We start from the raw sequence: 26,278 nt of genomic DNA, 5'->3' as shown, positions 1-26,278 counted from the left end.
ATCTGCATATTGTTTTCCATTCGATGATACAAGAGAATAGAAACAATCTACCCCTGTAGATTATAGATTCAGTTTGAAATTCCGTATAACTTCCTGAATTAGACGTAAAGATTTCCCACATTTAAAGTGGTGTAACTGAAGAGTCACACCTTATGGTTTCCAATTCCAGAATCTTGGTTGTGATGCAAGAGATCCATGCCCTTCATCTTTAAATCTGTTACACTAGCATCTCCCTCCTATTAGCCTACTCCTCCTCACAAACAAACCAATATGTTTATTTTACTATTTGGGATCATGTTTAACAGAAGTCTGTGAGGAGTTGAGCATTGAGATGTTTGCTTATGCTACATTTAAACTTCTGCAGGTTAGGTTAATACAGTCAGGGAAATAGGAAAAACAGGGGGAATTCTGCTAGCGTAGACGACTTTCCACCACCTAGGGACCTCAACAGTGAAGGGTTGAGATTTCGCTGCTTGTCTTGTTAGTTGAGGGTTTACACATTGAGGGGGTACAAGTGCTATGAGTTCATCAGAACACAGTCTATTAAAGTACTTCTAAAACAGGCAAAGAGATGCAACATTGCAGTGATGAGACAGGAGTTGGAGCATGGTCGATAGTGCAGGACGTCTTAGATTTGAGACTCTTTTTTGGACCCTACCTAAGAGAGAGAGAGAGAGAGAGAGAGAGAGAGAGAGAGAGAGAGAGAGAGACGAGTTTTAGATCTTCATTTTTTTATCACCAAAATCAGAGAATTTTAATAAAAATATCAGCAATTACTTAATGAATTGTAAGAAATTTTGTAAGCAATAAGACTTAATATCTGTTCCACTGGTCTGCTTTCCAGCAGACCACAATGTTGTTATTTTCAAGTCCAACATAAACAAGTTCTTGTTGAACCGTCCCCTTAAATAATCAAATTATATCAAATTTCCGCTACTGATGATTACTACACTAGTGTCCTAACAACTACCATACACACACACACATTTACCCTTATCCTCGAATAGCCTTTGGGTCTTGATAAATGGTGACTTCTCTGTAAAAAAAAAAAAAAACCCTCCTAAACCTTGCTTCCCTTCTTTGAGGTCGAGTAAGATTATTGTTTACTGCCTCAAGCGTCCTGAATGAAGAATGCCGACGGGGCTGTCTAAGCAATTTTTAAAATGCCAAAGTGCTTGTCCTTTAGGAGCACTGGCTTGACTCTCCACATCTTTCGACCTTGTGTCACACTTTCTTATAGTAGAAAGGAAGTACATATCACAATTTGTGGCAGTTATGGCCCCAGACTCATGATGTGTACTTCTGTGGCATACTTTTGTTAACAAACACCTGTGTCTGTTAATTATATCACTGTATTCGTCTTGGTTATTATTGGCCTGAAAGGCCACAACAGAAACTGATAAAATATGTCTGCTCTTGATGATGTACTGATCTCAACTCTCACCCAGGAAACAAAATCATGTGGAATCATGTAAGAAGAAATCTGGCAATTTGTGTTCCTACGTCAGAGTTTTTTATTGGCTGGGGGATGGGGCAATCACTCCAGTGATGCACTTGTTCATTTACATCAAAGGAAAATAGTGCATTATACAATTAGAATATGTGACTGCTACAAGATTTATTTTTTTTTATCAAAGAAAGAAAACTTACCTGGTAATAATGTCTTGTATGACCATAACTTGGTACAATGCTAATTCCCAGAAGATCTGACACTTCTCTGTAAAGGCTAACTTCCAAAAGTTTATATCCGTCGGGAATCTTTTTTCCTTCGTTTGTGAATAATTTGGGAGCTGGGGAGAGAATTGATTCCGGGTTTTTGTCTACAAGGTTCAGATAAAATGAACAACGTGGACCTGTTGTCCAGGGTACCGTATTACGTCGCAGCAAAAAGGTAATCTTGTTGGGCAAGTCTATCAGCAGATTCAAGCACTCGGTGCGGCTCAGGCTTTTAATCTGAGTCTCGTTAATGGCTAAGATTTCGTCTCCTAACCTAATGGTGTTTGTCTCGTTCATGGCTCTGATCATAGCACCTTTCAGTGAGATCTTCTTGACGTAAACCTTTCTAACCTCCCTCGCAGAAGAGTCTATTATTTCATTCATACCCAGAACGAGGCCGAGACTTTCGTCAGGTTGACAGGATATGGTGAAAGTCTCTTCTCTTTGTTCATCAGCAGATTCAAAAAGTACATCACCATTTCTGTTTGGAGATAAGGGTGAATAATCCAAAGAATTTCTTGCAGATGTAATTGTGTTTTCCTCTGAGCTGGACACTAAGTATTCCATATCATGGGCGATATCAGAACCATTTTCTTGTGGTGGCTCAGGAAAGAGATGTCTGTTAACGGTGGCAGTGCTGTTTTCAAGATTGGCATTAGCATCTGAAGCATTCTTTGACATGCTTCCTGGTAAGCTGTCTGTGTTATTATCCATTTCTGCAAAAAACGGATCAAATACTGCATCCATTTTTAAGAAGGCGTCTCTGCAGTCATTTTCTGAATCTAAAGAATCTGATGTTAGATTTGATGTTCGCAAATAAATCTGTTTCGGTATTGGTGGCGCCTAAAACGAGAAAGAAAATAGATTACAGAGGTTATAAAAATTAGTTTTATTGTTTTTTTTTGTTTTTTTTTTTTACTATTCACTTATCATAGTTTAAATTTACTTACTAGACTTTAGTAAGCCTTTAGGCCTTGATAAGTGGTGACTCATTTCATAAATTTAGAATATTTCAATTAAAAGTCAAACATGAAAAGGTAAAATTATAGAGGAATAAAAGGCGAATCCAATGAGGTATCGGTTGTTTAAACAGTTACATTAAATTTAGTTTAAATCTGCAGTTTTTGAAAAAATTACAAATGCGGACTTTCTTTTTGCTGGCACTGTATATGGATGACCTGATGCTATTTGCAAATAACAAAAATAACAAGAACTGATTTGCAAAGATGACTGCTCAACGAGTATTTGTTTACATTAGACTTGAAGACGACCACGTTATAGCTGGTTGAGGAGCAGCCTTGTGGTATTTTAATACACAGATGGAATACTCAAGGAAAGAAATTTTGTTCATAGAAGTTCCACTTGGTTTTTGATAGAAAAAGAGAAAGAGGAGAAGGAAAGGAAAATGCTCTACATTGGTTCTAGTAAGGCGTTTTTTTTTTTACAAGGTATTCACCATTTATCAAGGCCTGAAGGCCACTTGAGGATAAGGATTAATGAATGTAAGGTAATAGTTTAGTAATCCTTAATGGTATAAATTCGGTAGAATTTGGATTATTTAAGGAGACGGCTCAACAAGAACTTGTTTACATTGGACTTGAAGGCTACCATATTGTAATTGGCTGGGAAGCAGGCCAATGGAACAGTGTTACCCATGCAGGCAGTTATAGGAAAGAAGCTTTGTTCATGGAATATGTGTTTAGAATTAGGGACAGATAGAGAGTGGGGAAAATTGTTGACAGTGGTTGTAGCTAGACGAGTGTTGTTTTATGAAAGTTTGGCAAGGGGGCACCATAAATTGGAGCTCAGGCGAGCACTTCCCACGAAGATAATGATACTGCGGAGACAGGCTCGGAACATCTCTTCTGTGGGAAAGAGGTTGCAAGGATGAGGAAAGGGCATCACCTACTAGTTTTTGAAGCAGGTTTTGAACTCTATCAAGGCAAGATAGAGTGCATCGAGCAGCTCCTGCACAGATGTGGCAACAGTGCTCCATTTTAGGACGTAAATGTCGATGAGTGATCTAAGAATGGGATTTGGGAGATGATAACGATCAAGAGAGTTGGACCTAGGACGGGATCCTGAGGGATGCCAGCATTGATACTATGAGCCTCTGATTTCTCCCAATCGACGACTACTCTATCAGAGAGAAAGGATTTAAAAACTGAGAGATCATATCCAGCTATTCTGTAGCTGGAAATCTTGTAAAGTAGACCTTTATGCCATGCCCTATCAAAAGCCTTGGATATGCCAAGAGCTATTGCTCCAAAAACAAAGTCCTACTAGTCACGGCTCATCAAGGCCTAAAGGTCACTCGAGGACAAGGGTTAATGGTTTTGTCAGGTGAATGGTGAAATTAACGTGATTATCATTGCAGACAATGGATTGAATCAGGGTAGAATTAGTTAAAGGAATGGCTCAACAAAAACTAATCAACATTGGACTTGAAAACGGACATGTAGTTGGTTGGGAAACAGTTTTGAGGCATTGCATTCCGCATTCAAACAGTTCTTGAAAACTGATAAATGCAACTTGAAATGTTAGCCAGCATGTACAAATGGGGTTCTGAGTGGAAAATATACACTACTTGACACGAAGAAGGGAAAACTTGCAATAGCAGGAGGCACTGAACTGCACAATCGAGAAGTGATGAAAGCATTCTGGTGGACACACTGATTATAACTATTTAGGCATTCTGAAAGTGGACGCTTGTAAAATCAAAGGAGATGAAAGAGATCAGCAGAAATACATGAGAAAAACAAGAAAACTCTTTGAAAACAAATTGTGCCCCATTCATAAAAGGGAATGGCGTCTTTCTCTGCATTTTTATATAGTAACCAACAAAAAGGAAGCTTTCAGATTTCTTTGACTATAGTTGATGCGTTTGCCTATTTTATCTTACCCTGATTGTGATAGTGGAAAATTAAGACGGATTGAACAAGTTGAACAACCTCCTGCTCCACACAATCGGATACTTTTTATTGGCATCAGTTCCAAGTATGAGACGAAATTTGAACTATTAACTTTAAATTCATTTTTTATATGCCAATCACCAGTACACCACCTACATACAGGCATAAGAAATATTTTGCATAATATACAAATATGTAATTCAGAGCATTAGAAAAGCCTTATAAAAATAAAGAAAAACTTACAATGATGAAACATGCTCAGCCAACCTTGCTACGTTATTCAACAAAGTTTATGTTACGGTATTTAGGCATACATAAGGCATAATGAATAAGCGAATTAAAAACTAAAATTTAAGATAGCTTGTTTTTTTTTTTTTAGAAATGAAACCTAAAGATCAAGAGTCGCTTATTTGATCTGTAAACCATTATATATATATATATATATATATATATATATATATATATATATATATATATATATATATATATATATATATATATTACATATTATATATATATATATTACATATTATATATATATATATATATTACATATTATATATACATATATTACATATTATATATATATATATATATATATATATATATATACATTACATATTATATATATATTACATATTATATATATATATATATATATATATATTACATATTATATATATTACATATTATATATATATTACATAATTTATATATATATTACATATTATATATATATATATATATTACATATTATATATATATATAATATGTAATTACATATTATATATATATATATTACATATTATATATATAATATGTAATACATATATATATATATATATTACATATTATATATATATTACATATTATATATATATATATTACATATTATATATTTTTATATATATATTACATAGTATATATATATATATATGTATTACATATTATATATATATATATATATATATATATATATATATATATATATATATCATAAAATGTATAAATATATATATGTGTGTGTGTGTGTATGTATAAATAAACAAATAGAGCACTGTAAAGTGGCAATTAATGGTTATAAAAATATTGTAGATATCATTTACCAGCGTCTACCCCATGGCTTATTGGTGAGAACTGCCGATTATCAACTAGATGGTTGGAGGTTCAATCTCTGGCTTGGGATGGGTGTTAGTCTAGTTACACAGACGAGCTGTGTTACAGCAAAACAATCAGTCTGTGGATGACTATATATATAATTTTTTTACCTGCATACACTAGTGTTATTTATTACTTAAAATATGGCAGCATTAAGAATTATTTATTTAAAATTCACTCAGTTTAGCTGACTACAATATGGTCATCTTCAAGTCCAATGTAAACAAGTTCTTGATGAGCCGTACCCTTAAATAATCCAATTTACCAAATTTCCATTACTAACGATTACTATGATATTGTCCATTTAAGGTTAAGGTCAAAGGTGAAGGTCTTAGTATATATATCTATAAAAGTGAAAGTGTCTGTCTGTGTGTGTGTGTCTGTCTTTCTGTGAGCATTTCCCTACACAATAACTCTGTCAACTTTCAGTCTACAGACTCGAAATTTGATATACAGGGTACTGAGATTTGGGAAAATTTTCCTAATTGATTTTCGGCCAGAAATGTGGCTGTTAAGGGGTCAAAGTTCAACGATTTGACCTTTGAGAACTCTACCAAACTCCTCCGTCAATTTTTGGTCTAAACATTTGAAATTTTAGATATAGGTTCCTTGGACATTGATCTAACTTAATAACTTGATTTGAGCCCCAAACAATAAATATTAAGGGGTTATAATAGGGGTCAAAGTTTAAAAAAAATTGACCTCTGCGGTCTCTACCAAATTACTAAAGACAATTTCTGGTCTAAACATTTGAAATTTTACATAAAGCGTATTCAGAGATAGGGCAAGCTTTTTAATCGGCTAGGTCGAAATTTTGAGCTTCAAATATGTAAATCTATGTATGTATGTTTGCTTGTGTGCCTAAAACTTTCAACAGAGGCGACGGATTTTCACAAGATCAGTATCGTTTTGAAGCTCGACACTTCAAACGACAAATACCGAAAAAATGGCTAAAAACATTAATTCCTTCACCCTCAACTGGGCACTTTTCTACAGGGAGGGGTTGCTTTTTTCACCGATATTTTCGAAAGTCATCCCCTCTTTTCGATTGTCTAGCCTTAATTTAGACCTACGTCACTTCCGGTTTGGCGGTGGTCATAACAGCAAAGACGTCAGGTTTTTTTCCGATTCTTTTCCTCCTTCGTGGTAAGGGTTCGAGCCTGTCTTCCTACTACCACTTTTTTTTTTTTTGCTCAACACACGCCTCCAAACACCCGAGCAACGTTGCCCAGGAAATCTACTTTCATTTTTGTCCCCATATATGATGTCATAAATGACATCATATATAACGTCATTTGCTATTATATCATCCTTAACACATATGCTATGACCTCATTGTAAACAAACAAACAGACAGGAATACCGATTTATTATAATAGATATACTCTCCTACAGCCCAAATCACTGGAGTGATCATGACTAAACCTGATATGATGATAGTCTCCGAACTAGGGATAGTACACACTATTTTTAGGGTCAAATTTTTAAATAGAAACCTGTGAAAACAGTGCGTTTTTTTTTTTTTTTTTTTTTTTTTTTTGTTCAGAAAATAATTAAAAGAACCAGTTTAACTAAAAGCTAACGGGCAAAACATTATCAAACATATTCAGATCATTTTTTTTTTTTTTATTATTTTGTCCTGCATAACTCCAAAAACTCAGCAATTCCCCCCCCCTCACTGCTCGAAAACTTTAAAGAACCCTGGTTTAGAACGAGAGAGAGAATTGACTTAGAAAGAGCACTGAATCTAATATATGAATTATGAGAAAGATTTGATGAGACAGAAAGGCAAAGAATTTTCAGAGTCCATATCTCCTCAAGAACAAAGCCATCCATAAAAATCTCAGGTAAGAAAAGGGATACACCTACAATTGAAAGACAAAGACCGAGTTTTTATAGGATTAACGAAACAAGCCATTTTTTACCCCCCCCCCCTCCATCAACATCCGAACTCAAGTCACCTTCTAGATTAACTGCATATTTAAATTAGTGCAAGCAAGATAGATAAAAAGCAACACCTGAATAGAGAGTTGTATCCTCAGCATAGACGTTAATTTTCTTAATAATATTCTCTTAATATTGAGACCAAACCAATTCTAAATAATAATAATAATAATAATAATAATAATAATAATAATAATAATAGGCTTATTGCCACTCAAATTCCGGTGGAAACTAATAGCCACTGCCAACGATAAATCAATGGCAAGTAGCTGTTGCAATAATGCAAATTTATTTTCAAATGTTATCGAAAGCGGTGTAGAGTACTGGAAACCTGAGAAGAATTGTTGTCACTCAGCTTCCAGGGGACACCACAGGCCGTTGTACAAGGAGAGATCTTTGATGACCTGTGTGAAAGCTCCTTGTAAACCAATAATAATAAAAGCAGTAATAATACTGTATACTTACTCATTATCTTGTTCAAAATTTTCTACATAATATTCTCTTAATATTTAGACGTAACCAATTCGAAACAATAATAATAATAATAATAATAATAATAATAATAATAATATCGTGTACTCACTTATTATCTTGTTCAAACCAATATCACCTTGTTCTACAGGTAAGTCCTGGCCAATAAACCATCATTCATAATTAAGACATTCAAACAGATTCCATCTTTAAATGTCACAAATCTGGTTAGATGTGCCCCAATGCCCCATATCTTGCAGTTGTGTAATCCAGATGTGCAAGTCCACTCAGAACTGTCTCCTAATTCTACTCGTCTGACGCCTTTGCTTTCCAGATACTGTCAACGGAATATTACACTGTAATTAGGCCCATAACCTTTGCATGCATCAGACAGCACACTGGAAGGTAAGTATACGGTATATTAAGTAGATCTGATGGAATCTTGGAACTCTAATTGAGGCCATAACCTTTTACCTCGCCGACCGTGGTTTACTCAGTGTGTTATTAGAATGTTGTGAGTGCATTTCTTATATGTCACATTCGTTTGGAGTTACATTTTATAAATTTTAAAAGCCATTCATTTTCATTAAAGAAAAAAAAGACAGAATATCATTAATATGTGTGGAGCTTAATAATTTTTTTATTATTATTCAATTTTTACTCCAAACAAGACACAGTGCCACTTTGAAGTAGGGAACTACTATCGGGGACATAAGTTGCAGGGGTATTGTGAAGGGAGATGAGTAGCAAGATGTCTGTTCACATTACACTTGAACTTCTGCATGTCAGTACAGTTGGGAAAGCAGGATCCTGAAAGGGAGTTCCAAAGTCTAGCAGTTCTTGGGAAGAAACTGTTGGAGGAGAAGGCTTTCTTACACCGAGGGATCTCTACTGTATAGGGGTGGGATTTAGCTGCTTGTGGTGTTTGTTGGAGGTATTCACGTCGAGGGGTTACAAGTGCGTGTAGTTTGTCAGAGCATTCACCATTAAAGTACTTGTAGAACAGGCAGAGGGGTGCAACATTTTTAGAGTTAGTTTTAATCCCTTTTACTCTTCATATAAGTATCTTTAGAGAGAGTTTAAGACATTGACAAAAGAAAAATCTTCTGTGCTCCTTATATTTATTACTACAGCGCCTTTTCAAAAATAAATCAATGTTTGCTATTTTTATAAAAAAAAAAATTGTGGTTACATTTTATTTTAAGTTGAAACTCTCTAATAAAAAGATAATTCCTTCGGTTCAAATTTTAACTGATTTAATTTTTTTTTTATTGGAGCGCATTGTTAGCAGATATTTTCTTAAATGCAATTTTAGGTACTTAGCGTACTGAAATAATAACGTCATAATTTAGAAACACATTCTTAACATGGAGAGGAAAGGACCTTTTGTATTCTGTATCTCGATGTAACAATTTAATACACAAAAGACATAAAAATTGAATTTAACTTGAAAATTCTTTCTAAAATATAGGAATTGTAGGAATTCTATAGTCATAATAGATGGTGTACAACTTATTTCCAACTGTTTTTTTTCTGGTAAACATGTTCCTAGGATTTGCTGCTGCATTTTATATTCTACTTTTTACAGATGGTCCAGTGGAGATATTTACACATTCCTTTTGTTGCATTGTCCGTGTTCTGCATAAGTACACAATTTCAAATGGTTGCTCTTTAGATCATCATTTGATTGGTTAATTTGTGTCACATGATAGTCTGGGATGTAAAGGTTTTGACAGATTATATTTCTTTTTTTTTTTTTTTCAGGTAGTAAATTGGTTTGGATTTGTTAAAACTGTCTTTTTTGTCTATTTGTAAATATAATGTACATTTTGGGGGTGGAGATGGTGTCGAATTTAATTTATTTAATTCTTTTTTTATGTATGCACGATGTTATGATGCCGAGAATTATTTGAAATATAGTATCAGAGATTTGAGACGTTTCTCTCTTAATTATTTATGATGCGAATTTCTTGACTACTGAATCAATTTCGACTGTAGACTTTCACCTAGTGATTTGATAACAATTTAAATTTATTTTCTTGGAAAAGTTCCAAAAATTTATATATATATATATATATATATATATATATATATATATATATATATATATATATATATATATATATATTTATATATATATATATACATACACACACACAGACATTCAGCTTTATATATATATATATATATATATATATATATATATATATATATACACACACAGGCATTCAGTTTCATATATATATATATATATATATATATATATATATATATATAAAGCTGAATGTCTGTGTGTATGTGTGTGTGTCTGGTCACGAATAGGGTCCTATATGGTTGACTATTTTAAAAAACTGATTACATATAATGATAGAAGATGTATCGAGACACAGGAATGGGTATGTTTGATTTGGCAGAACAGTGGTTCATTAAAATTGTGGTGTCTGCGTTTGCGCCTGGTGCACAAAATATGGAAATAAAAAAATTAAAAATTAAAAAAAAAAAACGTTTACAAGTGTTTTTGATATAGATGTACATAAGAATACTTTGATAGGTATGTTTTAACTTAAATAGGGATGGTATAATAAAATTGTGGGGTCTGCGTTCGCGCATGGCTTCCATAGAATGGAAATAGGCACAAACTTTAATAAAGACTTTTCATATCTATCTGCGTAAGTATACTTTGATAATTATGTTTCAGTTTGAAGAAATATGGTATAATAAAATTATGGGGTGTTCGTTCGCGCCTGACCTCCATAGAATGGAAATATGTCACAAAGTTTAAGAAGGTTTTTTAATATAGATACACAGAATATTGTGATAATGTTTCAGTGTGAACAGATATGGTATAATAAATTATGAGGTTTATCTATTTTATTTTTACTTTCATCATATTTTGGTTTGGTTTTGATACCCCCAAATTCGAAGCTATCTCTTTACAACCCTTCCTTTTCATAACCTATCATACTTTCATAAATCAGAGTCCATTTTCTGTAGACTGCTTTTGAATCCAATCAACGACAGGTACTTTAGCTAATATATATATATATATATATATATATATATATATATATATATATATATGACCGAAAAGTTATTGGTAAAGGTTATATTTGGAAATCCCAAATTTCGACTATTGTTTTGTGAAGAAGATTATTAAAAATGTCATTGTTTCAATGGTAATCTTTTGGAAGTTGAAAATCAAATATTAGCCAAAATATTTTGAGAATATCAAAGAAAATCCTGATTATTTTCTATTTACTCAAAACGATTACTTATTTAAAATATATATGGAATTAAATATTTGTTTATTTAAGATATAAATAAATAAAGGAAAGTGTAGTCATCGAATATTTAATTTAAAGTTTTGCATTTTAATATTTAGAGGAAAAGGACAAATGATTTCATATTTAATATAGTAATATTAAGTTAGGAGTTTGATAATTGTTTCCTTTCCAGAGTAACAAAGTAGTGTTTCAAAATTAAAGGAAAAAAAAAAACAGAAGAAAGGTAGAAAGCAGACATTTTTCTAAAGATTCCAGGGTTGTTAAGAACTCTGTAAAATGTAATTTTGTGGTTTGATGATTTTTGAGAAAATAAAGGAAAAACCAAACGAGTCAAGCATCATTGTTTACAAGAACCTTTTTAAAAATTAAATTTTATTGTCGATAAGCATTTTTTTCCAAACGTAAAAAAAATAAAAAATAAAAAATAAGAAAGTTTTCCACATTTGAAAATAAAATATCTATTTTCTTATAATTTTGTTTTAACTGGGGATGAGGCATCCTATTGGATATCAAACATTCACTCACTATCTCATATATTCCAACCGAGAGATGTTTTAGATTTTAACTGTCTTTTTAAGTGCAATTGTTTGAATCGCTCTTGCACTTGGCTCACCAGGTAATTTAAAAAAATTCTTTTTAATGAGTTCAGTTGCTCCTATAATTACTAGAATGATGGAGATCTTCCTTAGATTCCAGTTTCTTTTCATGTCATACATAAGACCTTGGTATTTTGTTATCTTTTCCCTCTCAACTCTTTTTAACGCCAGCATTATTCGAGACACTACCTTCTACTAAGGTTGCTTCTTTCTCTTTCTTGTCTAATAAAAGTATGTCAGGTTTAATAGCTCGGTTTTCTAGGTATGTAGCTGTAGGAATTGCAAAGTCATAGTGGATGATGTATGACTTATTTCCAGCTGTTCTTTCCGTATACGTTCCTAGGACTTGCTGCTGCATTCAATATTTAACTTTTTATAGGTCGTTCCGTGGGGATATATACATGCTGCATTTTGTCGCATTGTATAATAGGCATTGCCCAGTAGAATTTTAAAGCTGGATGTCAGGTGGCTCACACTCTCTAATTCTGTGTGGGAGAATCTACACTTTTTGTCATTGCTGAGACCACTCATCTTCTTAAAAGCATTGGTCATCAAACCTTGATCTTGGGCAGCAACATTTTTCGTTTTATATTAGATACTAGCGTTGGCCACACAAAATACAGAGTCAAACACAAAATCAAGTACACTCAACATCAAGTACACTCAACATCGTCTTACCATCAATGCTTACCTCGTGAACTCGAATTATGGGAAATTCCCATATGCACAAAACAAAATCACTGAAAAAACAAAAATATCCCAACTAAGGGTAATGAGTAAACGTTGGATAAACTGATGGTTAAAATTATTACAAACTTGCCAGGATTCGAACTTGGAATCTTCTGATCAGTAGTCAGACGCATTATCCATTGCACCACAATTCCTGTCCATATGCCGAAACATGTTACCACAACTGTATACAGACAGTGCTAAATTCCGTTGACATGGGCAGGTAACATTTTCAACAATTGCACGAAACGGCCCCAAAACCCTTATTTTGGGCTTTTTGTATGACTCGGCATTCTTTGTTACAAACCATCTAGATAAGGACAATCTAGGGACTCACACCTTTCAGGTAAAAAAAAAAATTTTTTTAATTTGGTGCATCCGTTCAAAAGTTTTATTGGTGTATATATGCACACACACACACACACACACACATAAATAAATAAATAAATAAACATTTAGAATTTTATGAATACTATAGATGAACAAGTATGCATGCTAACTTTTAAAAATTTATTTTTAATAAAGTTTTTTATTCATTAACATCTAAACTAGCTTGTTCTTTTATTTACTTACTAGCAGGGGGTGCCCGGCCTTGCTGGATCATGAAATATGCTTACATATATTTTAATTCATGCAGATTTTGTATTTATAATTATTATTATTATTATTCTCTATTGAATATTGTACCTAATATATAGCAGTGATTTCAAAAGTTTGAAAAAGAAAAAATGATTTGAGTGTCATCAGCTGGAATCGAAACCAAAACCTTTAGCACTCCAACCATATCCCCTAACGGTGTAGCTATCAAGACATAGGTAAGAAAGATTGATATTGAAGAAACGAATTTGACTTGAAGAAACGAACTGAATTTGACTTGAAGAAACGAACTGAATTTGGGTATGTGCAGAAGAAGTAAAAATATGTCGGCAAGTTGAAATGAACATTTTGGATTTCAACTTGCCGATATATTTCTGTACATGTCATTCATCCATCTAAACAAAGATTTTGCTCGTTATAAACCACCCCTGGTGTATGATTACTATTTCCTGTTAATTGTAGTGTTATGTGACCTATCAGTTAAATCTCAGACACACACACACACATACATACATCTAATGTTTTTATTTATATAGAAGATCTTATTGTTAACCAAAGAAAAACAGGTGAAAACGTTTTGTGCATTTTACAAGTTTTTGCTTTCATAGTTATGTAGCAAAAAGAGAAAACGAAATTCACTGAGTTTTTCATTAGTTATATTTTTTCATATTTATTTTTGGACATTTTTTAAATATTTTTTTTTACATATTTTATATTCATTTTTTACATTTTTAAAATATTTGTTTTACATTTTTTTATATTTATTTTTTTTAATTTTTTAAATATTTATTTTTATATTTGTTTCCTTTTTTATATTTATTTTTTACATTTTTTATATTTATTTTTTACATTTTTTATATTTATTTTTTACATTTTATAAATATTTATTTTTTTTAATTTTTTAAATATTTATTTTTTTAATTTTGTTAATATTTATTGTTATATTCATTGTTTCCTTTTTTATATTCATTTTTTACATTTTTATTATTTATTTCTTACATTTTTAGAATATCTATTTTTTTACATTTTTTATATTTAGTTTTTTACATTTTTTAAATATTTATTTTTTTTACATTTTTTATATATATGTTTTACATTTTTTAAATATTTATTTCTTTTACATTTTTTAAATATTTATTTAAAATTTTTTTTTAATATTTATTGTTATATTTATTTTCCCTTTTTATATCTATTTTGTACATTTATTATTATTTATTTTTTACATTTTTTAATATTTATTTTTTACTTTTTTATATTCATTTTTTACATTTTTATATTCATTTTTTACATTTTTTATATTTATTTTTCACATTTTTTAAATATTTATTTTTTACATTTTTTAAATATTTATTGTTATATTTATTGTTTCCCTTTTTATATTTATTTTTTACATTTTTATTATTTATTTTTTTACATTTTTTATTTATTTTTTTACATTTTTTATATTTATCTTTTGCATTTTTTATATATATGTTTTATATTTTTTAAATATTTATTTTTTTTACATTTTTTTAATATTTATTTTTTACATTTTTTAATATTTATTTTTTACATTTTTTAAATATTTATTGTTATATTGTTTACTTCCAGTGATGACGTCATTATATGCTGTAAAAAGATGCATATATCATATTCATGACGTACTACATTGACATAAGATGTCATATTCCAAAAATCACATGAATGTACTGCTGATTCAAAAATCAGGTAAATGGATCAGTGCATGCCAGGGGCTTATTTCTAATATTCCGAAAATTATGTAAATATATCAAGTAATCCTGAGTTCATATTTTCGTCTTTAATGTCCTCATGGCAGTAATTGCAAAAACTCTCTTTAAGGAGGGGGATTAAATCATTGGAATGCTGAGACTGATACTACACTCAGAAATTCATGTTGAAGTAATGGTTGCCTAATACTTAACCGTGTTAATGCTTTTATGTATTAATTTTGAAAAACCTTCTGGAACAGTTTATGATTTAAACATTACTTTATTTCAAGTATATTTTTAACAGTGGGGTGGTGATATGAAATCAGTTCCGGAAATAGCTGAAACCATTTACGATTAAAATATTACTTTATTTCATGTGTATTTTTAACCGTGGGTGGGGGATCTGAAATCAGTCCCGGAAATGGCTGAAACCGTTTACACATTAAACATTACTTTATTTCATGTATATTTTTAACAGTGGGGTGGAGGATATGAAGTTAGTCCCGGAAATGGCTGAAACAGTTTACGAATTAAACATTACTTTATTTCAAGTATATTTTTACCAGTGCGGTGGCAGGCATAAAGTCAGTCCTGAGATTGGATTAGATAAGAATACCTAGCGTCGCCAGGATTGAATACGATAGGTGGAAAACATATAGTAGCAGAACACCCAGCGTCGCCTGAGATTGAATGAGATAGGTGGAATATATATACTAGCAGAATACGCGGCATCACCCGGGATCGGATAAGATAGGTGGAACATAAATACTAAGAAAATACCCGGAATTGATTGATGTGTTTGTAATGAAATAATCAGCCCAGGCAATATATAAAGATTATTATTTTAGTAAGGGGTGGAATAATTTGGGTTAAAATTATGAAAAATGATTGTTGAAATTAGTAACATCTCCAAGAATTATGAAAAATGACGAAATGTGAGTTAATTGATTGGTGTGTTTTTAATGAAATAATAAGCCAAGAAAATATATCAAAGTTCTTATTTTAGTAAGGGGGAGCGATAATGTGGGTCAAAATTATAAAAAACATTATTGTCGGAATTAGAACATATTCAAGAATTATGAAAAATGATGAAATGTGAGTTAATTGATGGATGTGCCTGTAATAAAATAATTAGCCCAGACAATATATCAAAGTTATTATTTTAGTAAGGTGGGAGCGATAATGTGTGTAAAAATTATGAGAAATGATTGTCGAAATTAGTAACATATCCAAGAATTATGAAAAAATGATGAAATGTGAGTTAATTGATTGGTGTGTTTGTAATGAAATCATAAGTCCAAGCAATATATCAAAGCTACTATTTTAGTAAGGAGGAAGGTGATTAGGTGGATTAAAATTATGAAAAATGACTGTTGAAATCAGTAACATATCCAAGAATTATGAAAAATTATAAAATGTGAGTTAATTGATTGGTGTGCTTGTAATGAAATAATCAGCCTAGACGATATATCAAAGTTATTATTTTAGTAAGGCCAGGCGATAATGTGTGTTAAAAATATGAAAAATGATTGTTGAAATTAGCAACATATCCAAGAATTATGAAAAATAATGAAATGTGAGTTAATTGATTGGTGTGTTTGTGATGAAATGATCAGCCAGGGAATATATCAAAGTATTTATTTTAGTAAGCAAGGGGCGATAATATGGTTAAAAATTATGAAAAATGATTGTCGAAATTAGTAACATATACATACAAGAATTATGAAAAATGATTTAATGTGAATTAATGGATCGGTGTGTTTGTAATAAAAAAATCAGCCCAGAAAATATATCAAACTTATTATTTTAGAAAGGAGGGCCGATAATGCGGGTTGAAATTATAACAATGATTGTCGAAATTGGTACCATGTCCAAGAATTATAAAAAATGATGAAATGTATGTTTATTGATTTGTGTGTTTGTAATGAAATAAACAGCCCAGAAAATATATCTAAGTAATTACTTTTGTAAGAGGCGAAAATGTGGGTCAAAATTATGAAAAATGTATTGTCGAAATTAGTAACATATCCAAGAATTATGAAAAATCATAAAACGTAAGTTAATGGATTAGTGTGTTTGTAATGAAATAAGAAGCCAGACAATACATCGAAGTTATTATTAAAGTAACAGGAGGGCGATAATGTTTGTCTAAATAATGAAAAATGATTGTCGATATTAGTAACATATCCAAGAATTATAAAATATGACGAAATGTGAATTAATTGATTTATGTGTTCGTAATGAAATAATCAGCTCAGACGATATATCAAAGTTATTAATTAAGTAAAGGGGGGTGGACGATAATGTGGGTTAAAATTGTGAAAAATGATTTTCGAAATTAGTAACATATCAAAGAATTATCAAAAATGATGAAATGTAAGTTAATTGATTGGTGTGTTTGCAATGAAATCATAAGCCAAGACAATGTATCAATGTTATTACTTTAGTTATGGGGCGGCGATAATGTGGGTTAAAATTATGAAAAATGATTGTCAAAATTAGCAACATATCCAAGAATTATGAAAAATTATGTTATGTGAGTTAATTGATTGGTGTGTTTGTGATGAAATAATCAACCCAGAAAATATATCAAAATTATTATTTTAGTAACTGGGAAGGCGATAAGGTGGGTTTACATTATTAAAATGACTGTCGAAATTAGTAACATATTCAAGAATCATGAACAATGATGATGTGTGACTTAATTGATTGGTGTGGTTGTAATGAAATAATCAGCCCAGACAATATATCAAAGTATTTATTTTAGTAAGGTTGGGAGATAATGTGGGTTAAAATTATGACAAATGATTGTCGAAATTAGTAATGAAATAATCAATCCAGACAATATATCAAAGTTATTATTTTACTAAGGGGAGGGCAATACAGTTTTAACAAAAGGCCTAAAATAATATGATGGTGTCTTTATTCATGCTGAACGCCCACAAAATGCCCAGCAGCAATATATTACATATGAACGATGCTACTGTGGAATTTCCACAGGTCCTGCTAGTATTTATTACTACTATTACAGAGGCATTCATCTCAAACAAAATGTAAATGATATACAAACTTAATATTGCAGTTAAAGTATTCCATAATATCATGATTCCTCAACATTTTCTCTCAAATCTAACGTGGACCAGATCTGCAATTAACAAACTTGTAGCAGCAGTGACATTTCACGATTTAAGAAATTTTGAACACCTTTCATTTGTAAATTCCGTGCGGACTTGGCCAATCAGAGGCTATCTCTCTGGCGAGCTGAGCACATGACAAGGGTTATATAAAGGTTAACCGCAAGGTAATTTCCTCTTTTTTGGTCAGCACACTATACTGACAAATCTCTCTCTCTCTCTCTCTCTCTCTCTCTCTCCCTCCTTCTTCTTCTTCTTCTTCTTCTTCTTCTTATCCCGGTGCTGCTGATAACACACTTCTCTCTTGGGGAGCTGAGCATGTGACAGTGATTATATAAAGGTTTTATCACGTAATCTATTACATAAAAGGCAAAGTTTGTGTGTTCATATGTCTGCCAAAATCTTTAAACACATGCAATGAACACTAACAAAATTGGTATCGTTAGAAAGATCTCTCAGACGACAAATATGTAAAAATTGGCCAAAAAGATTAATTCTTTGACCGTCGACTGGGTTGTTTTTTGCAAGGAGATGTCAGTTTTTGCGTCAACATTTTTGCAAAGCCATTCACGCTTCGCGATCTCAATGTACATTTAAAACACGTCATTTCAAAGGCCAGTAACATTGTGAGTGCGCTGTGGGCGAGACAGCCAATACATTTGGTATTTTCACTTCCTTTTTACTCTTTCTCATTACTGGATCGAGCCTGGCTACTGCAGCTAATTTTTTTTATTGTTTCTATTATTTTAGTTGTTTTTTTTGGGGGGATTGGTTGCTCAGTAGCCTTACTATACCACCTCTCCATACCCGGGCAACGTCGGGTACCCATGCTTGTGTATAAACGCCCATTCTAACATTTAAAAACAACTTTATTGATTATCTTCGTTAGTAAGAATGTTGAAAACGAGAAGACGGTCTAGTAATGGAATAAGTCCAAGTGTATGGACAGAGATGAAAAGTTAAGCGGTTTTGTTGGAAAAGAAAAGAGTCCATGTATTTGTGTCGGAGTTAGGGTTCAGTAATAGCCATGATGAATTTGTTGTATCTTGTCGACCCAGGGCCAAAGGCCCGGGCAGATCCTGTTGCCCCTTAAGATGGAAGATCCAGTTCTCTAGAGGAAGAGCACTCTGGTTTGCAAAAACACCTGGGCATCCTCGTTGGCATTGCCAGGTAGGGGCGTCTCAGGCGATTAGTAATAAACTGACCTATTTCTCAAAGGGAGAATGCAAAGTCAATAGGGGAAAAAGACATTTCAAAAATGACCTACACTCTGTTGGCTTTTATTCCAAGAGAAAAAATAAGTCTTAAAAGTTCACGAATAAGTCCTAGTATTGAGGAATACTATGCGAAAAGGAGACAGTTTGACTATGATTGGTTGTTGCCCTCCTTGCCAATGTAGGTGCCCAGGACCCCTCACCTCATTCACATGCCACTGCCGTTCAGTAATGTTTCAGTTGAATTATGAATGCAAGTATTCGCATATTAACATGTGTTCTTTGCCTGTTCTCAGATCACACACAAGAACAAACAAAAATAAACTATGGACAAAGCAATGTCACAAAAAAAACAACAAAAAAAAAACAAAAAACGCCAGGTAGATAAATGCACGTATACTTTCATAGCAAAAAAAGACACACCTTAATAGCTGACTGCTTACTTTGATATAAGCATCTGACATGTCCTTATCTCATTGTCAAATATATTTCGTCATTTAACAATGGACCAATGATAACTCGTCATTTAAACAATTTTGAGGATTGCGTTACATAAATAAGAAACGGGCATTTTTTATTTACACATGTGTCCATTCAGACTATATATTGGGGCGATAAGAATGATATTTGAAAAGTAAGCGTAACAGATAGACAGAGCTGCTTGGACGAATTTGAAATAAGATGCGTCCATTACATGTGTAGATATTGACTTGCTGCCTACCTTAGCAAGATGTGACACAAGGTCGGAAAGTGAGGATGTCAAGCCAGCGCCCCTCAAGGTGAAAGGGGAGATACTCTGATCTAACAAGAATTGCTTGGGCATCCCCATCGGCATTCCCCGGTAGGGGCGCCTCAGGCAACAAGCAATAACCTTACCCCACCTGAAAGCAGGGTGGCAAGGTTTGGGAGGGTGGTCGTCCTAAGTAATACCTAGGCGGCATACCTCAGTCCACGTAAATGGCACATCACCTGTCGGGCTGATTGTCAGGAATGGATTCTCGATTGGTACTTTCTGCCCATGACTCCAAGTTATCGGAGCAGTGAGAAGACAAACCCTGCAACATTCAAAAGAAAGGAACGGGATATTAAATATGTATGTCCAGCAATGGAAACGTTATATCAAACTGAATGTTTTCCCTTTCGCACTAATTCCATTAGAGTCTACACCATTGTTGAGATGGCTTGTTCCCTCTTGAATCTGGTATGTCTGATATTGTGCAGTTCTAGGAGGTCCAACCTCCAAGGCCTTACCTTCTCCCCTTGATTAGTTGATTTAGTTAATTTCTAATCACCTGAGGTGTGCCTACCTGGTAATACTGATGGGTTTGCCTGGACATTTTTCTGCAGGCCATTCCTCTAGGGCGCTGGCATTTCAAATGTCTCTCACTCACTGCTTATTTCATTATAAGCAAAGCTTGCCATTTGTTTGTTTGGAAATAAACTAGTAGCTTGAGCACTGTAAAAGCGACGAGTGAATGTTTATTTAATAGATATTTGAAAAAGTCGTTTTTGAGCACCGATCCATGATCCACTGGTTAGACCTACCGACTATCAATGCAATGGTTGTAGCTTCAAGCCATGGTTAGGGAAAGGTGCTAGTCTAGCCGCACTGATGAGTTGTGATACAACGAAACAGTACTGTATATGGATGACTATATATATATATATATATATATATATATATATATATATATATATAAATGAGTTAAATCACAGATTAGAAATCAATTGAATTGTCCTATTAAATATTATAGTGAGATAATATTTTCAGGATGATCCTAGCCAAAAAGGTAAAGCTCAATATATTTAAAAATAGAGCAAAATATAAAAATATATTAAAGTTAAGAATTTATGGTTTGAAACAAGAAATATATGAAGAACAATTACATTTATTTCCTTAATCCATGGATTTTCAATAATGGCTCACATCATCAGAGGAAATGAAATGTAATTAGCAAAATGCTTTAATTATAACGGATTACTCGATTACCTCTGATTTTCCCCTCTGATTACTACTCGTCCGACCTGGCAGAAGTATTGAACTAATCCTGATATTGGACTGTCAGTGCCAGGTTGTATGATATCCTTTCTCTATGACTTTTAAGCACCATTTAAATACCCTTTAAATAACATTTTCAATATATGCGCAGATAAGCAAAATACTTGTTTATTTATAGCTGAACATTTTGCTAATTTCATTTCCTCTGAATTTAACTTTAATCATTACCTTTATATATATATATATATATATATATATATATATATATATATATATATATATATATATATATATATATATATATATAAACTAGCATGACGCATGTCCCGGTGTTGCACACGTGGGATATAAAAGAATGATTTAACTATAAAAAAATATTTGCAAAAAAGAAATTTCCTAAAGTAAATAATAATTTGTTTTCGTACAAGAAAATGAAGTGTAGAGATAATATTTAATGTTTTATGATGCATACGTATTATTAATGTGTATCCTAAAGCATATTTAATGTTTTATAATGCATACATATTATTAGTATGTCTCATAAAACATATTTAATGTTTTATGATGCATAGGTATTTTTAATATGTATCATAAAACATAATTAATCTTTTATGATGCATAAGTATTGTTAATATGTATACGGCAATTTTGAAAATCAAGTATTCCAAAAATGATTTATTCTATGAATATATTTAGGATGACATATTGTAAGGGAAAGTGGGAGAGCATTTAGTATTTATTTTTAAAATCAAGTGTGACATGTTGGAATTAGTATAATTGAACAAAAATAAATAAATGCTTAATTGAAAATAATTATGTCTGTTAAGGAATTAACGCAGTAATGTGAGTGGAGGGAGAGGAAAACTTTTCACTACTATCTTTGTGAGACTAAGTATTTGAGAGAAGCAGTTTGTTTGGAATAAATGTAATAATCTTTAAACAGGGCTGAATGCATGCATAGTTTCGTGAAACATGCTTTAGGAAGTGCTGTAAGTGTCGAGTGTGAAAGATGTGGTCAGGAAGTGTTCGGTTATTTTCCTAGCGAAAATGTAGATGTAGGGGAAAATCAAGATTACTTCAGAAATATAGATAAATACACGTTGCTCTTTATTTAAGAGTGTAGAATGCCGCCTGGACATTAGAAAGTATGCTAAAGACATGTGAATAGATGAAAGTGTAAAATACAGAAAATGATTGGTTGAAAACTGAATCTTAACAAGAAATACAAATTCTCATGACTACGCAAAAATGTGTGTGAATAAATGGAAATATAAAGTTACTTTCATTTCTTAAAAGAAAATCTGCTTTGAAAATGTATATTGACTGACTTTCTATACGGATTTGAATATCCTATTACGAATGGAGATTTGATAGCAATTTGCCTGAAGTTATATTCATACTGTAACTTAATTTTATTTACTTGTTAATGGAGATTTGGTATTTGTCTGTCGGAAGTCGGAACAATATAATTGCTTTTTATTAATAATGCAGATTTGGTACCTGTTTGCCTGAAGCAGACGTATACTATTATTTGTGTTAGTAATGGAGTTTTGTATATGTATGTAAGAAACCGGAACAATACTGTTACTTATATTAATAATGGAGGTTTGCTATCTGATTGTTTGAAGCAAACCTATACTATTATTTCTATTAATAATGGTGATTTGGTATATGTTTGTCCGAAATCTGAACACGACTATTACTTTTATTAATAAGGGAGATTTCGTATGCATTTATTTAAAACTAGAACAATAATTAATAATGGAGCTTTGGCATGTGTTTGAAATGTCAACAATTCTATTATTTCTATCAATAATAGAGATCTGGTCTATGTTGGTCTTAAACCGGAAGAATTCTATTATTTTTTAAATTAATAATGGAGCTTCGGCATGTGTTCGTATGAAAGCTGAACAATTCTATTATTTCTATTAATAATAGAGATTTAGTATATGTTTATCTGAAACCGGAACAAGTCTATTATTTCTATTAATAATGGAGTTTTGGTATCTGTTTGTCTGAAACCGGAACAATACTATTACTTCTATTAATAATAGATATTTGGTATTTGTTTATCTGAAGTTGAAATCATTGTATATCTTTTAATGCGCAATACGGCTTACTATTCTATTTCAAACTAATGTACTTCCCTTCAGTGCCCAATGCAGGGGAGTGAAGGAAGTGTATTATCTTTTGGGTTCTTATTATACATTCCTCCCAAGCATTAACTCCTTCTCTCTATTTGGTAGAGTAGTGTAATATCTATTTTAGTGCAATGAGATTCATCCTCCAAGACGTTACTTCTTTTGGGGGGGAGTGAGGGCAGTGTAGTATATGTTTAGTCGTTATATATATATACTTGCCAAAATATGCTTCCTCTGATTGCATATTTTAGCTAATAATTATGATGGCAAGATGAGTGCACGTGTCATGTAAATTCTACTTTTTTTTAATCTCCCAAATTGACAAGTTTAGCATGAAAAGGTATTTTAATTTAAAGAAAAGGAATTTATGAAAATGACAAAATGGGAGTGACTGTGTTTTATGCGACTCGTTCTGGATGAACTCCTTCAGAATGTTAATTACTTTTTATTTCCTTTTTTTTTTTTTCAAATAAATTTTACACTTTGTAAAGAATGGATTAGAAGGATTAGTTAATTTTTAGTTGTTACTCTTTAAGGTGTTAGATTTGGAATCAAGTGGACACTTGTTACTTAAGTCCTGTCATTAACCACTACTTCTCTTTCAAATGTAACACTTAATTTTCTACTAGCAGGTTTCGCCAGTTCGCTATCACTTCGCTATTTAATTTTTATTTATTACTTCAAGGCACTGAAATAAAACTAAGCTCTCTTTCTCTCCCTTCATTCTATATTATTATTATTATTGGCTCACATGGAACTTTCACACAAGTCAACAAACGATCTGATTGGAAACCTGTGGTGTTCTCTGGAGGCTGAGTGACAACAAGTCTCCCCAGACGTCCAGTTCTCTCCACCTCCTTCGATAGCATTTGCAAATTAATTTGCATCATCGCAACAGCCTCTTACCATTGATTTCTCGCCGACAGTGGCCATTGGTTTATACTGGAATTTTAGTGGCACTAAGCCTCCCCAAAGTCCCAGTTCTCTTTGCGCTTGTCCAACCGAGGTCTGGCTGGCGCTCTCTTCTCGGTCTTTCAGTCCTTCTTGACCCTTCTCATCTCTTTGGTGTCACTTTTTTATTGGGAGGAGCGGTGGTGAAACTATGGGGGGATACATGATGGGGGTGTAGAATTTGTAGATATGCAGCTTCGGTGTTCTTCATTCCCTGTAACGTTTATTCGTTATATTATTATTATTATTATTATTATTATTAAAAACATCATCAACAACAACAACAACAACTAGCGGGACCTGTGGAAATTCCACAGCAGACTCTTTCATATATAATATATTGATGTTGGCATTCCGTGAATGTTCAGCATAAATGGAGAAGCCCTGATATTATTGTAGCTCTTTTGTTAAAACTACAAAAGTATTTATCTAAGCTAGCAGGGACGCTATATGTATACTGTCTTTTTATTATAATTGTGGTGACAAGCGTCGGCTTAGTTACAACTAAGGCAAGGACAACAGCATATTCTTTTCATTGTTTTGACTCTCGAGTGCGTATCCGTTGATATCTTGAATGCTTTTATATAGAGTGACGTTGCTCTCGATCATTAACTGGTTCTAACTGTGTCGGATATATACTCGAGAGTCAAAACAATGAAAAGAACATTCTGTTGTCATAGCCCTAGTTATAACCTATGTCACTGGTGCTCGAGGGTAAGAAAAATGACATCTTTTTTGCTTTTAAATTAAAAGTGACAGTTTTGGCAATAAAAACATGTATTCTGATTTAACGTAAATAAATTATGTAGAAAAGCAAAATACCGTATTTAATGCGATTTGTTCTGGCTGAACTAATGAAAGTGACAATGTTGTTATTTTTTTTATATATTACTCAGCAGATAAATTTTACATGTTATAAAGAAGCGTGTGTAAGGTTTAGAATTAAGCGAGTACTTGTTAATTAAGATCCAGACACCAAATCTCCATTAGTAATACAGAGTGTTATAGCCAAATCTGAAACTTGACTTGAAAAAAAGTAAACAAAATACCAGAAGGTGCTGAGGAGCGTAGTGACCCCCCCCCCCGCCCCGCGAATGGATAAGGTCGCCACAAAAAACTCTTACATTTGTTAACAGAACTCCACTGTTGCACACAGACGTCTCAGGAGTGGCTGCTCAACATTGTTCCTCACCACTGATTACCAGACTTGTAGACATCCTCCTCACTCGATTGCAACCCTGGTGATTATTTTTTCTGGAACGTGATCGAGGCCAAAACTAACAAGCACACTCACAACACAGTCGACTCACTGAAGTCTGCCACACAATATTTGGTGGCATGAAATCACCTTTCCATGCATTACCTCCTCCTTTGTATAAATTCGTTCATCATGACATCATCCTTCCAGGTAATGTCTGAGAGGATGGTATCATGACCTAGATTCTTCTCCCAGATAACCTGCCTGCTAAAATTTGTACTAGCAAAGACGTGTACTAGCCTAGATATGTACTAGCTAAGGTGTGTACTAGCTAAGACTATCTGTTCTTTTGTCATGAAACCATTCCCCAAAGCATTATCTCCTTCTTTGGAGGAGGCAATATAGCATATCTTCACTTGTTATGACACCATCCTCCCAAGCCTTATCTGGGAAGATGGTGTCATAACCTAGAATCATTTGCTACTCTGCTAATATCGTCATTTCTGCCTACTCATATCATAGATT

The 26,278-nt window shown here is 32.5% G+C and overlaps 1 protein-coding gene across 1 annotated transcript in view; it reads right to left on the bottom strand.

The window, feature by feature from the left end:
* LOC145276938 (uncharacterized) overlaps window positions 1-26,278 on the bottom strand; it is a 480,759-nt gene that overhangs the window by 235,452 nt on the left and 219,029 nt on the right. Inside the window, exon 3 of the mRNA XM_080128427.1 lies at window positions 1,651-2,559. Within this exon, the coding sequence (XP_079984553.1) occupies window positions 1,651-2,559 (909 nt within the window). The remainder of the gene's footprint in view (window positions 1-1,650; window positions 2,560-26,278) is intronic.

The sequence above is a fragment of the Euprymna scolopes genome, chromosome 5, assembly GCF_053919585.1.
Source record: "Euprymna scolopes isolate OS-2025 chromosome 5, ASM5391958v1, whole genome shotgun sequence".
NCBI classification, from domain to species: domain Eukaryota; kingdom Metazoa; phylum Mollusca; class Cephalopoda; order Sepiida; family Sepiolidae; genus Euprymna; species Euprymna scolopes.
Note: the sequence above shows the minus strand (reverse complement) of the source record. Positions and strands in the feature narration are given on the sequence as shown.